This window comes from Coprinopsis cinerea, assembly GCF_000182895.1.
Source record: "Coprinopsis cinerea okayama7#130 chromosome 9 map unlocalized cont3.9, whole genome shotgun sequence".
NCBI classification, from domain to species: Eukaryota; Fungi; Basidiomycota; class Agaricomycetes; order Agaricales; family Psathyrellaceae; genus Coprinopsis; species Coprinopsis cinerea.
The window spans coordinates 553,123-567,123 of NW_003307536.1; the positions used below are offsets into that span (position 1 = coordinate 553,123).

Here is a 14,001-nt window from a genome sequence, read left to right on the forward strand (position 1 = left end):
CATCATCATCTCTAAAACCTCTTACATGCATTTCTTTCTTGGTTCTCCTCTTGCATCTTTGTAACCCCTGGATTCGACTCGGTTTCGGTTCATGATACCTTTTTCATGATTTTCCTTTATCTCACCTCTCATCTCGACTCAAACACCACTGTAGCCTTACTATTGCTCTCGATGCTTTCATCTTTAGATTAAATGCTCTTTATTGGTTCTTTGTGCTTTGTGCACCCTGCACCCTATCGTTGTTCTTCGTTCTCCACTGGCTGTGCCGACTCGTTCAAACACCCTTTCCCCTTCACCTACATCCGACAAAAACTCAAAAGTCCTTGGTATACTTATGTACTTGTTCTCTTTCCTTAGTGTAGTTTGTTTATTTGTTTCTTGTTTTGTGTTCATAGTCAAACCCCCCACTGTAGCCATACTATCGATATCGTCTCGTACTGGACTTGTTTGTCTGACTTGGTTTCTTGTCAATCTTATGTATATGCTCGTGTGTATGACCTGAATTTGCGTCTCAAATGAACGTTGTGTGCGACGAACTGGTGGATGAGAATGTGAGGGTGCTTTGGCCATAGTCCTGTGACAAGTCGGTCCCTCGACGAGTTTTTTTCGATCAGGCGCATGGAGCGGTCTATGGTCGGGCAAAGGATGGAACTGGGCGCTTAGTTAATTGCCATATGGTGGGCGCGGAGAAGTGAGTATTCGAATTACAGAAGTATCCATTCCATCACAGCGGCTGTGGACTGTGGGCTTGACCTGAGTACAGCTTGGTCAACGGGATGATCGAGGTTTCCTTGTGCGCGCCCACTAGATTCAGTGGGCGCCTAATACAAACATGGACAATGGAACCCGCGGTGGACACGCATATAAGCCTCCTGTGTGTGTGTGTGTCGGGCGCTGCCAGCAACCCATTCTTTCTTCCTACCTTCTACTCCTCTAGCAACCCTTCTAAGATCATCCCAGTCGTTTTTCCCCCTGCTAGCGCTATCATGGCCAAGCGAAAGTCCACGAACAAGAAGAGGAAGGCTCAGAAGCGACTGAACCAGGTGGAGCTTGTGCGAAAGCAGGTTGGCCTTCTGGTCACCAAGGAGCTTCAAGATGCTATCGACGCCTGTAGAGACGAAGTAGCGCGCATTGCGAAGGACTGCCGTGAGCGCAATGTCAAGTTCAGGTGAGGACTGCTGGCCAAACGATTTATTTTCGCGGTTGGTGGCACTGACACGGATCCGTCGACAGAGACACCGAATTCGACCTCGAAAACGACGGGTCTCGCTGTGTCTATGGGTTGGTCTACGACGAGGAGACTAACAATGGAACGTGGTACACCCAGCGGATCTCTGAGATCTTTGACAGGCCCAAGTTTTTCAATGAGAAAGGAGCGGCGGAATCGAGCGCGATTGTGCAAGGTGGCCTTGGAGACTGCTACTTCCTCGCGGCACTTGCAACGGTTTGCTGCCTTCCTGGGCTCATCGAGAAGATATGCGTGGCGGTAGGTGCTCACGTGCGCGCATGGTGTGTTGCGAGTGCTGGACTTACTGGCTCTCCAGCGGGATGAAGAGGTTGGCGTATACGGGTTCATATTCTTTCAAGACGACGGATGGGCCAAGGTCATCGTTGACGAGTAAGTAAGCCTCTCTACACTCAGCAGATAAGGACTGGCATTGACGTCATATTTCAAGTTTTGTGTTCACTACTCAGCCCCCTTCTTTCGACTCCTTGGGAGAAGAGGGAAAAGAAGCGTTCCTTGGTGATCGAGAGCTCTTTCACAACGTCCATAAGAACACTGGACGACATCTTGTATACGCTCGATCGGGATCCGAAGGTGAAACGTGGGTCCCGCTCATTGAGAAAGCGTATGCGAAGTTGTATGGCAACTTTAAGCATTTGGATGGTGGGTGGACGACGGAAGCTATCGAAGATTTATCAGGGTACGCAATGTTCCTCAGACGTCTCTCCGAGGCGCCTAAGCTAATTTTCTCAATAGCGGTGTCTCCACCACCTTTAAGACCAAGGTAGGACGTGTCCTCGCCGGAATGCTATATTCAGCTGACCTCTGATGCCTGGTAGGATATTTTGGACAGGGACCGGTTCTGGAACGAGGAAGTGCTAAAGGTCAACCACGACCGTCTTCTTTCAGCCTCCTTCAGCGGCACTGTCACTCAAGGGCTTATCCCCAATCACGCCTATTCCGTCTTGAGAGCCATCGAGTGGAAGGGCAAGCGCTTCCTCGTTCTCCGGAATCCATGGGGCCAGTACGAATGGACGGGCCGTTGGTCTGACGGGTCGAAGGAGTGGACCTCTGAGTGGTTGGGAGCCCTCAAGGAGTTGAAACATGTATTTGGAAACGATGGGCAATTTGTGATGGAATGCAAGTCTTCCGTTCTTTTGAAGGGTCTTTACCGAGGTTACTTATGTAGTGGACTTTTAGACGACGACTTCTTACAGAGGTTCCAGAGGATAGGGAGGACATTCCTATTTGATGATAGCTGGGTGCTGGTCTCCGAATGGATGAAGGTCGACATCGAGAATATCCCAGAGGTAGCGTCGTATGGAAGTCTTTCTTGTGAGTGGCTTTCAATCACTTTGCGAATTGTCGTTAAATCGTTCAAGACCGTATCACCGTCCCAGAGAAGACTAAAGCCCTGGTCTCTCTTTCGAAACTCAACACCCGTGGTTTCAAGACTGTGCCCCTTGGCCCTTATATTTGGTTCCAGTTTGCCATTGTGAAGGAGGGAGAAAAGACGCCGCTACGAACGACCACACTTTCGGGGGACTCTAGAATTACGGTTGAGCTTGATCTAGAGGCTGGGACGTATTTTGTTTATGTCAGGATTCGAACATTGCGTCTGCGAATACCCGTTCTGACGATCATCCCGACAGGTCAAGATGGAGCATCATTCAGTCCTACCAGACTTCAACAATGTAAGAGCATGCATTATCCAATGGCACATTGTCAGCTAACGGTTGGTCTTGTGGTAGTTCCCGACGAAGACAGTCACGAGTGTCCTCTCTGCGAAAGTCAAGTCGTTATCCCTGGTGAAAAGTAAGTCTATTAGCCCCGATAAATTCAATCTAAAGCCCACCAACCGAGCCATAATTTGTGGTTTTCAGACTGGGACACTGGGTGCGTACGCATTTGATCAGAAGTCCAGACGATATGCATGGCTGATCTCGATGTACAGGTTGAAACATAAATTCACTCCAAAGAGTCTCGAAGAAGTTATTGAAGATGGTCTCGCCCAGAGTGCCGAAGGAAATGACGATGATTCTGTTGCTGGAACAGACGGCACCCAGATTGATGATGTCCCTACTGGTTCTGGCGAGGGTGTCGAAACCAAAGCCGATATCGCAGCAGGGGAGGCTGTAGCGTTGAGCCACGGTAACGGTAACATTGCTCACAACATCGGGCCTTCACCCAAGCTCCAAGAACTGGAGGGCGCCCATTGGATCTTGGTCGCTATTGTCCTAGGGGCTATATCGCACTTCTTCGATTGGGCGGCCTGGTCTTGCCTTCTGTTATTCAAAGGCAATACGACGGCAGGACAACCTTTGGAAGTGGCAGCTAATACCGAACATGGCCCAGAAACACCAGTTCTCACGGCTGAACAGGGCACCGTATATCTTCAATCGCAAACGTTTCAGCAAGACCTCCCTGTGGAGTACGCGGGTGAAGTTGCTATCGATGAAGAGGAGACTTGGCAGGATCTATACAGAGATGCCAAGGACAGCGTGTTTATTGGTTTGAGGGTCTACACCCAGACAAAGGAACCCTGTTCGATCGTTGGGACCGTAAAGTCGGAGGTCGACGATTAGGAATATTTTTTTTTCTGTACAGCCTCAGGATAATCTCCAAGGGCTCCATGATTTGTAGGCAGCGTATACATCTGATTCAGCTGGAGTATGAGATGAGTAGAGAAGGACGCTTAAATAACAGTATTCATGAAAAACACGTGTCCCGGAAACGCCGAGCAGCTGATGGAAGAAGGCAGCAACACAGCGCCCAGAGCGGGCGCTTAACTAATTGTGGCATATTACCTTGCACCAGATATATAAAGACCGAGGGGCGAAGTCGAGTTGCAGGATATTTCTCTCAGCCCTCTCACAACTCGATACGAAACGACAATGGCTAAGAAGTCTCAACAGAAGAAGAAGAAAGGGCGCGGCAGGCAGAAGCAGGTGGACCTTGTACGAAGACAGGTCGGCCTGTTGGTCACAAAGGAGCTAGAGGTAGAGATAAATGCCTGTCGGGAGGAGGTGGAGAAGATAGCGAAGGACTGTAAAAACAGGAATGCTAAATTCAGGTACGATGGAGCATGGAGTGACGAACTTGCAGCCAGCTCATGTTCATGCCGGTGATACAGGGACCCTGATTTCGATTTAACGAGGGACTGGGAACGTTGCATTTACGGAATGAAAGAAACGCTCCGACTGAAACCTTCAGTCCGGCGGGTTACGGAGATTTTCGACAAGCCCAAGTTCTTCAACGACAAAGGTGCGGCGGAGTCGAGTGCGATCCATCAGGGGTGCATCGGGGATTGCTACTTCCTGGCGGGACTTGGGACTGTCTGCTGTATTCCAGGATTGATCGAAAAGATTTGTGTTGCGGTGAGTCACGAGTCTCTTTATCCTCACTTCCTCGAAGACTCAGTTCTCGCTTCGCTCCTCAGCGAGATGAGGAAGTCGGTGTCTATGGATTCATCTTCTTTCAAGATGATGGCTGGTGCAGGGTCATCGTCGATGAGTACGTTCGTTCCCTTTATAACTATGAAGCTTCGGCCTGACTTCCTCGACTCAGTCTACTACCAATCCAAAACCCACGGCATTTTGACTCTTTGGATGACGGCGAGAGACAGCTTTTCGTCGAGGATCGGGATCTGTTTCATCATGTCCAAAAGAATCGGGGATCGCGCCTGACATATGCAAAGTCGGGGTCGGATGGGGAGACATGGGTGCCTCTCATAGAGAAGGCCTACGCTAAATTGTATGGTTCGTATGAGCATCTGGATAGAGGGTGGACCACCGAGGCTATCGAAGATTTATCTGGGTAGGTTTCTATTAGCCATTGCAACTCGTTCAAGGTGCGAACTCATTGGTTTCCAGCGGTGTCTCGACGACCTTCTACACACAGGTATATTAATTCGATCACAACTACTCTGTCGGGGCCTAACCTTCGTTCAGGATATCCTAGATAGGGACCGATTCTGGAAGGAAGAAATGTCGAAGGCGAACACTGACCGTCTTCTATCCGCGAGCTTCTTCGGTGACGAGACTCAAGGTCTGATATCCGAACACGCCTACTCCATCCTCAAAGCCATTGAATGGAACGGGAAAAGGTTCGTCTTGGTCCGAAACCCCTGGGGTGACTCGGAATGGGGAGGGCCTTGGTCCGATGGATCGAAGGAATGGGAGCCTCAGTGGCTAGGCGCGCTCAAAGAGCTCGACCACGTCTTTGGGGATGACGGCAAATTTGTCATGGAATGTAAGTCGGCAACATTACGATGGTATTGAGACCCCGTGAGCTCATGTTCTTTAAGATGACGATTTCTTAAAGTACTTCGAACAGGTTGGGAGGACCTTTTTGTTCGACGAGAGCTGGGTGCTCGTATCGGAATGGATGAAGGTGGATGTCGAAAACGTCCCAGCGCTGCCATCGTATGGAAACCTCTCTTGTGGGTTGACGTCACTTGACTTATCTTTGTGATTCTCTCTAACCCGTAGTCTTCCCAGACAAAGTCACGATCCTGGAACCAACAAAAGCAATCATCTGCTTGTCCAAGCTGAATACTCGCGGCTTCAAGACCGCCCCACTCGGACCTCCCCTCGTATGCCAGTTTGCCATCGTCAAAGCTGGAGAACGGAAACCGCTGAGGGTAAGTTCTCCATCGGGTGACTCCCGAGTCACCCTGGAATTGGATCTCGAAGCGGCAACCTATATGATCTACGTACGTACTATTCTTGAATTTGATTAGGAGCTTTATCCAATGCGAATAACTCGTATAGGTGAAAACGGAACACGAATCGACGATCGACCATCCAACCGCTGGCCCTGTGGGTTGCCAACTCGCACTCCGTTACCCCCCATACTAACCCAGGCAATCTCAGTGCAATCCCATCAAAACGCAGACAGTAGCAAAATTGCTGGCGTCGAAGGTCAAGTCCCTTTCGCTCGTAAAAAGTACGTGTCCCTGGCAAACCAGATTAACCCTAGCGCTGACTGAGGTGAGATAGACTGGGACACTGGGTTAGTACCTTTCCTGTTGCAATTTCTGGTCTGAACTGATCATGGCCTTAGACTGAGGTCGAAATTCGTACCCAAAACATTGGAAGAGGTGATCGAAGAAGACCTCGTGGAAACATCGGTCGAGGATGAAGACCCCGGCGGCGGTGAGGATCCAGCACTCCCCCTATCTCAAGACGTCCCAGAGACGAAGCCTTTGGCCGAGGAGGATGAATGCATTCCGAAGGAAGTAGACTCGGATGGAGAGAGCGCGGCTACCCAGGTTACTCCTGCTGTACAGGACACACCTGCCAGCGAAACCGGCCCGAAGCCGCCAGTTGACCATGAGTCCCCACCAGCACCGATTGTGCCCTCCGTCGAGTTGAAAGGGCTGCACTGGACCGTGATCATGTCACTCCTCACAACAGTCCTTCGTGCAGTCGACTACATTGCATTGACATGTCTCTACCTGTTCGGAGCCTCGTCGGAGCCAATTAAAGACGACGCGGAGGAGGCAGGGCAAGAGTCTAACCCACAACTCGAGATCGAAGAATTAACACCTGGCCGGGAACTCGATCAGCCAGCGACAGTCGACCACCACTTCGAGGAGCTTTGTAGCCCCACTTACCCTCCCCCTTCCATGCCCAAAAATTGGGTGGACTTGTATCACGACGCGGGAAACAGCGTCTTCTTGGGTCTTCGCGTCTATACTCAGACCAAGGAGCCTTGCACGATCGTCGGGCGGGTCAGATCCTCAAGTGAATAGGCCCCTTTCCCTCAGTTGCTAGATCCTGTTTAGTTTAGAATATTAAATCAGATGGATAGGCAATAGACGAATAGCAACGTTACATCTCCACGCAGCCATTGGTGATATCCCCCCACACTGATGGGTGACCGTATGCTTCAACATTCTCGAACTTGCGAGAAGTCGACGGCACTTCACGGCACGCAACCGCGCTTCTATGCTCTACGTCAGAGTACTGGGGTGCATAAATATGTGAGATATAGTTCCCGTACAGTAGAAGACCTTACTAGTCCTCCTCTACAAAGGCGCCGTTGAAAATGGGCGATCCGAGCCATCCGCGAGACCAGACCTCGAAACTTTCCATCCTCCCCAGAGTCTTCCTGAAGACCACCTTGGCCTCCTCAGTGATGCGCCTGTTGCACTCCAAATCCAGCCTCTCCTGCTCTTCCTTCACCCAACAATCCTCCGACTCCCAATCAACCCGTGCGGTCAGCCAGAGCTTTACGTGGCGTAGTCGGTGGAAGGGACTTGACGGGTCCCCGAGCATTGTGTCGATATCTGATAGATGACTTCTCGCTTCTTGAATCAACTCGTGGGTCTTGCCGTACTCGCGGTAGCTGCGAAGAGTGAACCTCCATTCGTAGTCGAGTTCAAGGTGTGTAACGTTGTGCAAGGCAATATGGTTGAGGTTTGCTTGCGTGCATAGGGTGAAAGGAGTGGGGAAGGCGATGTTCTCGTCGGCGCGTTCCCTGAGGAGGGACCAGGGAAACTTGATCCCCAGTTTAGTCAACTGGGGCAAATCGGGGACGATTTCGATGTCGTAGCCCAATCCTGTCACCGTCATTTCAGTTCCGATCGTCACAAGTTCGTTGGAGAAGCGGAGACTAACCTGTTCGGTGATAGGTGATGTACAGTTCCTCCAGCGTGGTTGGTACCTTTGCAAGGACGAGTGGGAGGGTCATTTGGGACGTCCTGTCGGAGATGACGAAGTTCAATTTCCTGAGGTGGTTGAACGTGGAAGCTTCTTCGAAGGCGATCGCGGTGCAAACAGAAGTCTTGGGCCACAATATCATATCGGGGGCGTTCAAAGCGAGTACTGGCATCTCGTCCGTCCAGGGAGCGTAATCGATGAAGTCTGCCTGGATGAACTCGAAGCGAGTCAGGGAAGATGGAAGGTCGTAGAGGAGGGATATGTCGGTGTTGAGATTCGAGAGGTGGACTTCCTTTAGTGGCGTTCGCTTGAAGAACTTTGATGAGAGGGTCTCCACTGCAGCCTCTCGGAGTTCCAACGGTGTATCGTCCACTGGACCCCTAATGGCTAGATATTCGAGATTGGGGAAGGAAAGAGCGAAGATATCGGGTAGGAGACTGGCCATGGCCTTTAAACACTTCCCAGCCTCAGCCTGGAAGTCGAACAAGCCGCCATTGCTATACCTATCCCACCGGAATTCCAACTCCAGCCTGCGGACGAGGCCGACTGGGGCCTCTGGTCGAGCGAAAGCCTCAATCCCACCCAGAAGCTTCGGATGGAAAGATTCAAATTCCTCTGTCCTGGCTGGGGTCCGCAGCTTTAGAGTCGGGAGCAGGTAAATCCTACAACGTTCCAGGATGCCATACGACCCCGCCAACGCCAAATTTCGCAGAGCATTTCGCGCGAAGAAGTAGTCCAGTCGGTCTGCTGGGTCGTTGCGCGGTTTTGGACGGCTTCCAAGGATGTCAATGATGATGTCGAAGACCTCTTGTGGAAAAATGGCAGACATTGTCGTCTCCTTTGAACGTGAAGTAGCGAAAACGGTGGTTGTCGACGTCGTTGTCGTCAAGATTCAAAAGCCAGGAATCATCATCGCGGTCCCAGTCTGGGCACTTGGCTGATGATGACAAAAGTCGGACCGGCAATAGGGGTCCCGACTCCCGAGTCGCCCGGACCCGATAAGCCGAATGCAGCGGGCGCTTATCGCCCGGCGAGCGTCTGGACATGAAAAGCACCTAGCATCGCATAGGCACCTCTTGGATAGGGGTCACGGAGAGGTGGTGCGTAAAAAGGCAGAGAGGTATGAGCTTTTTTCAGCTGCCATATCAACTCGAACATTCAGGCCTCATATCGAAATATTTCACCGACAGCGCAATCCGTCAACTTTTGACCTGTCTCTGGACCTGTACATTGTTATGATCAACCACATGGTGATGAGAAGAGGGGAGTAGTGAACAGCTTAAAAGGCGCCCTGGGTGGGTTGAAACTGACGCAAATTTTCAAAGTGGGGAGCCCTGCCCGCATCATAGAAGCTGGCTGCACCATGACACACCCTGCCGTCTCCGATGTTCAGAGTGAGACTAGAGTCTGTGGATTTGATGAACCTGCCGCAACGAAGGATCCAAAGCAAGTACCGTCAGAAACGACCCTCTCAATGAGCGCTGCGACATCGTAGCATAAAGGAATCAGTTAGTCTATTATTAGCTTCCTCTTTCCCATGGTTGGGAGCTTCCGCATCTGGAACTCTTATCCCAGTCTCAAAATAGATCGCCCACTGTTTGCTAAACGGGGATCGAATGCATTCCCAAAGGCGGGGAAGAGGCGCCCTCATCTTCGCTATCATTTGAATGCTCTTCCAAATCACCTTACCGCCTTTTTACCGGGGACGTAAGCCCGTCTTACACAGTTTGACGACAGCCCCACAAGAATCTCTGAGTGGGTCGTACTCGATGCTGTAATGTGGGGTCTTGGTGCGATCCTATCACCTTGGCTTGGAACCAACGAAGCGGAAACATCAGTATTCATGAGAAAGCGCGTCCGGACAAGAAGCGAGCTTACAGCTCCTTTGAGGCTATTAGTTAAATACAAATGGTAGGTATGTTACAAAGCGATGAGAGCAGTAGTCGTACAGCGATAGCAATTTCGAAATGGAACGAGCGTGAAGTGAAAGGAATGACGGGACTGTCCTACTTTCCGTCAGTAGTCCGGTTTTGGGAAGCAAAAGAATCGTTTTCCTTGGACACCAATGAATTGAGAGGTGAGGTGTAGCTGGATACCTTGCTTTGCTGGGGAGAGGTATGGGCAATACTTCCAAGCGAAAAGTCGCCGGTGCTCGTATAAACCGTCGTCAAGGGGCCGATGGAAGACTCGATGTCTTCGGTGACTACATGTGCACCGCTCGTCCGGGCACGCCGTGGCCTGGAGTCGTCTGGGTAAAGGTAACTACCGTTAGAAGATACCCTGGACGAAGATATGTACATAGCCAGGAAACTGACCTTCAGTTTTCGATCGCGACAAATCTGCGCTGTAGGAGGCACTGGTGCGGTCATTGCTCGTCTCTCCGGAGCCGTTGGGCCCGCGGAATACACGATAAATGTAGGCGACAAGGACGAGTAAATTGCATAGCACAAGCGCCACCATGACCTGAGAAAGCATGAGCTCCGTCCGCCGTAGGAGAGAAGACTCACAAGGCCTCACCTCTAAATGTCCAGAGAAATTGATGATTTTCAGGTTAATCGTCAGTAGATTCGCCGCATGGAATATGTCAAGAGCGCCCAAGAGTAAGCCGGTCGAGAAACAAGCAACAATTAAGTTGCGCCCTGGACGTGCTAGTTTAATGCGAGTGAACAGATAAATGGGCCACCCGACAAGCCAAATCGTTGCAGTCACGTTGCCTGGACCGACGATCAGTTTTGCCAATGCAAGAGAGTGCGGGCAGAGGACATACAGCTGAGAGCAACGATTGTGGGCCCCGTCTGATAGACGCAACCATCCCCTCCTGGAACTGTCATCAAGGGGTACCCGCAATAGAAGATGGCACTGATAGCCACGGCCAACCACATCACGAATAGGACGACAACGCTCCAGAATGATATCGCTCGGTTACGACCCGGCGAGAGGAATCGCACTACGGTGACCAGGATTGAAAGCCGACTTGCCCTACGACCAAGGTAAGTAAGGGCGGAATACACTGAGAGTCGGTAGAGAACACACCAAATGATGGCAGGATGCAACTGAAAGACCGAATACAGCATGAATGAGGACTCGACCACCGTGTATTTCTCCTCCGCTGCCGAGTTGTTAGTAGCGGGCTATGGGAGTGAATAGAATACCATTTACCGTTATCTGGGAGGTTCAAAAGTAAGGCAACGACCAGGTTATACGCCGCCAACAGCAGCGCGATGAACGCCCAGAAGTCATCCCACCATATCTGTCGTCGCTTCAGCCGATGCGCCAAGCGGACGATAGACGTCAAAATGGCGACAGAGTAGCCGAACGAAAAGCCAACTGGGAGAAATGATGTTTAGAGGGTAACAGGAGTAGGACTATTCAATATGTAATTCTTACTCGTTTGAGCACGGTCAAATGGAGGCATCGAGACTTGGCGTCGTTGGGGGCTGAAATTGAACTGAACGGGAGGAGTAGAACTGGATCCGCAGGGACAGTGAAATCGCTCTTTTGAGGCGCCGTCTTGTGTACAAAATGCGTCCCTTCTCTGTCTTCTGTGGCTACTGAGTCCGGTCAATTCACTTGCCTCTCTGTGCACACAACCTCCAATGGTGGTGCCCTCTGACAGAAGATCAAGTAGTTCGACACGGGCGTCAGAGGGGCACGACTAAGCGAGGCGAGATGTGGGTGGGTCGTTGTCGTTTGTGGGTCGACTTTGTTGGTCAAGGTCAAGACTAAGAGTCCCCATATTGAATGCGGTTGGTTATAGAAGGGGAGGAAGGAAGGCAGTCCCATTCTGTCCCATTGCGGCAGAAGTCTTGTACATCCTCCGAAATCCCGAGACTCGAGTCGACATGGGTAAATACTGTCACCGGAAGTTGCCGGCATCAAATGTGGCTTACCCGTGTCGATCCAATGGTCGAGCAGAACAGAGCAGAACCAGAATTCGGTGGATTTTGAGCGCCCAGCTCTTCTGCCCTCTTCACAGTCGCATTCGAGCCTGGGGAATGATAAAGAAGCCTGGGAGGCGAAACAACAGCTCACTCCGCAGAGGATGCCAGGATTGCGACCAAATCACCACCATCATAAAATATCAGGAACGACTCCCACCGCCGTGCCATCATCGGCAAACTTTGATGCCAATATATCCTGAATGAGTCCCCACAACGATCATCCATTGGCCTCGTTTGGTGCATCCAAGGCCTTTTCGTGATGCCTTGGTTAGGGGACAGGTTTATGTAGAGGAATCGCATTGAATCGTCGTCGAACGCAGCCGCCACCCGTCTTCCTCTACCACGACCACCACGACAACAGCGGGCCTGCTACATGCACCGGTTCAGAGACTATTTGGTAAGTCTCCATTGTCCGTTTCTCAGCTGTGCGCAGTTTTCTGACATATGTATCATCAGCTCTGGCATCGAGCATACCGAGTCGCTTAACGAAAGCGCAAAGGGCTGGCGTGAATGGAAAGCCTCGTAAATTTGAATCGCGTTTCGCTGTCGTGTTTGACGCTCCTGGTAAGCATATTCTCGTTGTTGCTGTGAACAAGACGCGAAGTCAACTTCAAACCTCGGGGAAATCTCGCATTCTCAACTCCAGGTGTATGACTATCTCTGCACGTTCAGTCAGGAAGTAAGTCTACATTGTTAGCTTTCTGAAAGTCTGCCCCGAGTTCAAGGTGACGCTTTGTAGGTGGAATACGTGTGGACCAACTCTCTATCAGTTGGAGTTGTCCTATTTTACCTCAATCGCTACTTGGTCTTTTTCGACCAATCATTGCTGTTTTATTGTGAGTAATATTCCTTACTATTGACGCACGGCTTCGCTGACGATGTCAGTTAACACTGTCACTTTTGTAAACCCCTCTGTGAGCGACATCCCTTCAGAAATACCATAACCATTGCTTACCTGACGGTTAGACTTGTGAACGACTGTTTCGGTCTGGCGTCTGTACGTTACCACTTCGCCGACCACTGTCTCTTGAAAACGGCTAATTCGTCCTCTATTTTACCAGGGCTGAAAGCGATAGGTGGCAATGTCTCTTCATGTAAAGATTCCCATTTGGCTGCGAGTATCCATTTCTGAGCGGCATCAGTCATTATTTATCTACAGACATGCGCGCTGTGGGGGAACCGGAAAGCGGTCGCAATCCCTTTATTTCTACTCCAAGTCGTGAGTCTAATCGACCCTGGAACATTTGTCAGACCGTCGCTAACAGAGGGGTTGCAGGTGCGCATAGTCTCGACACTTGTTCTGACCCACCTACAGTGGGATAAAGTGAAGTGTAAGGCGTGGAGCTTTAATACCCAACGCAAATATTAACATAATTTCGTTAGATCTCGCTCCCAGAGAATTTGGAGGATACTGTGTGTTCGTTGGGGGCATCGGTTATGTTCGGTGGGCATACCTGGTGATTTGCGTCACGGAACTCAGTGAGTACTCCGGAATTCTCTTCCCTGACATCGTCACTGACCGCCTCCTCAGCGACCGTCTGTTTCACACTGGTTAAAGCTTTTGAGCACGGTACGCGACGAAATTTAACAAACTAGTCCGACTTCATCTCAGTTCGCGGTTGCTATCCAGTCCGGAGATCGAATTCCCTTTGGGTATCTCAGCTGTACAGAAACGGTGAGTGATGACCTTGTACCCGTCTAACTCCATGCTTACCTTAATCTCTCGGTCAGGGATTCTATACTCCCTTTGCATGCTCAGTACGAGCCTTTCCCGCGCCGTTCGTAACCCTCGGTTGACATCTTTTCGACAGTCTTGAGTCTATGCAACATGATAGTCTCTGAATTGCCACTGAAGGTGAGCGAGGTATTGTCTCATGCGCGTTCCTTTCGACCGACAGGACTGTCAGGACCCCGTTTATGCTGGCGTGATGACTCGGTAGGCAATCCTTTAGCACACTCCTTCGAGGTCCCAATAACTAACGCAGCACCTCAGTCCGCAACGCGTGATGGAGTCTATTCTCTGCAGTCGCGTGTTCTTCGTGATTTTGGAGTATCGCAAACGATTCCGTACTCGACAAATAACTCAAGATTGGAATGACGGTTCAGATTGGCACCGGACAGACGACCCAGGCCACGTATTCACAAGTATTCTAATGTCTAACTACACTCA

At 50.7% G+C, this 14,001-nt stretch overlaps 5 protein-coding genes across 5 annotated transcripts; 3 read left to right on the forward strand and 2 right to left on the reverse strand.

Moving 5' to 3' along the window:
* Nucleotides 1-986: 986 nt before the first annotated feature.
* Nucleotides 987-3,810, forward strand: CC1G_07471 (hypothetical protein; the record flags this gene model as incomplete). Its single annotated transcript, XM_001832048.2, has 9 exons — nt 987-1,168; nt 1,234-1,486; nt 1,545-1,618; nt 1,677-1,925; nt 1,982-2,009; nt 2,065-2,560; nt 2,608-2,919; nt 2,977-3,040; nt 3,180-3,810. The coding sequence occupies 9 exons, from the start codon at nt 987-989 to the stop codon at nt 3,808-3,810; spliced, it is 2,289 nt and encodes a 762-aa protein (XP_001832100.2).
* A 309-nt stretch (nt 3,811-4,119) lies between these two features.
* CC1G_07472 (hypothetical protein) lies at nt 4,120-6,980 on the forward strand (the record flags this gene model as incomplete). Its single annotated transcript, XM_001832049.1, has 12 exons — nt 4,120-4,298; nt 4,359-4,602; nt 4,665-4,738; nt 4,793-5,041; nt 5,098-5,125; nt 5,176-5,476; nt 5,532-5,666; nt 5,725-5,939; nt 5,998-6,045; nt 6,100-6,172; nt 6,226-6,238; nt 6,290-6,980. 12 exons carry the CDS (start codon nt 4,120-4,122, stop codon nt 6,978-6,980), a joined length of 2,250 nt encoding a protein of 749 aa, XP_001832101.1.
* Nucleotides 6,981-7,059: 79 nt separating this feature from the next.
* Nucleotides 7,060-8,719, reverse strand: CC1G_07473 (hypothetical protein; the record flags this gene model as incomplete). The annotated part of the gene is made up of 3 exons (XM_001832050.2): nt 7,060-7,194; nt 7,261-7,790; nt 7,849-8,719. The coding sequence occupies 3 exons, from the start codon at nt 8,717-8,719 to the stop codon at nt 7,060-7,062; spliced, it is 1,536 nt and encodes a 511-aa protein (XP_001832102.2).
* Nucleotides 8,720-9,896: 1,177 nt separating this feature from the next.
* On the reverse strand, nt 9,897-11,305 carry CC1G_07474 (hypothetical protein; the record flags this gene model as incomplete). The annotated part of the gene is made up of 7 exons (XM_001832051.1): nt 9,897-10,138; nt 10,206-10,353; nt 10,408-10,604; nt 10,658-10,869; nt 10,924-10,999; nt 11,050-11,217; nt 11,278-11,305. 7 exons carry the CDS (start codon nt 11,303-11,305, stop codon nt 9,897-9,899), a joined length of 1,071 nt encoding a protein of 356 aa, XP_001832103.1.
* Nucleotides 11,306-12,709: 1,404 nt separating this feature from the next.
* CC1G_07475 (hypothetical protein) lies at nt 12,710-13,771 on the forward strand (the record flags this gene model as incomplete). Its single annotated transcript, XM_001832052.2, has 11 exons — nt 12,710-12,745; nt 12,798-12,828; nt 12,893-12,925; nt 12,974-13,107; nt 13,147-13,162; nt 13,215-13,310; nt 13,363-13,401; nt 13,462-13,506; nt 13,563-13,589; nt 13,643-13,686; nt 13,739-13,771. The coding sequence occupies 11 exons, from the start codon at nt 12,710-12,712 to the stop codon at nt 13,769-13,771; spliced, it is 534 nt and encodes a 177-aa protein (XP_001832104.2).
* Nucleotides 13,772-14,001: the final 230 nt, after the last annotated feature.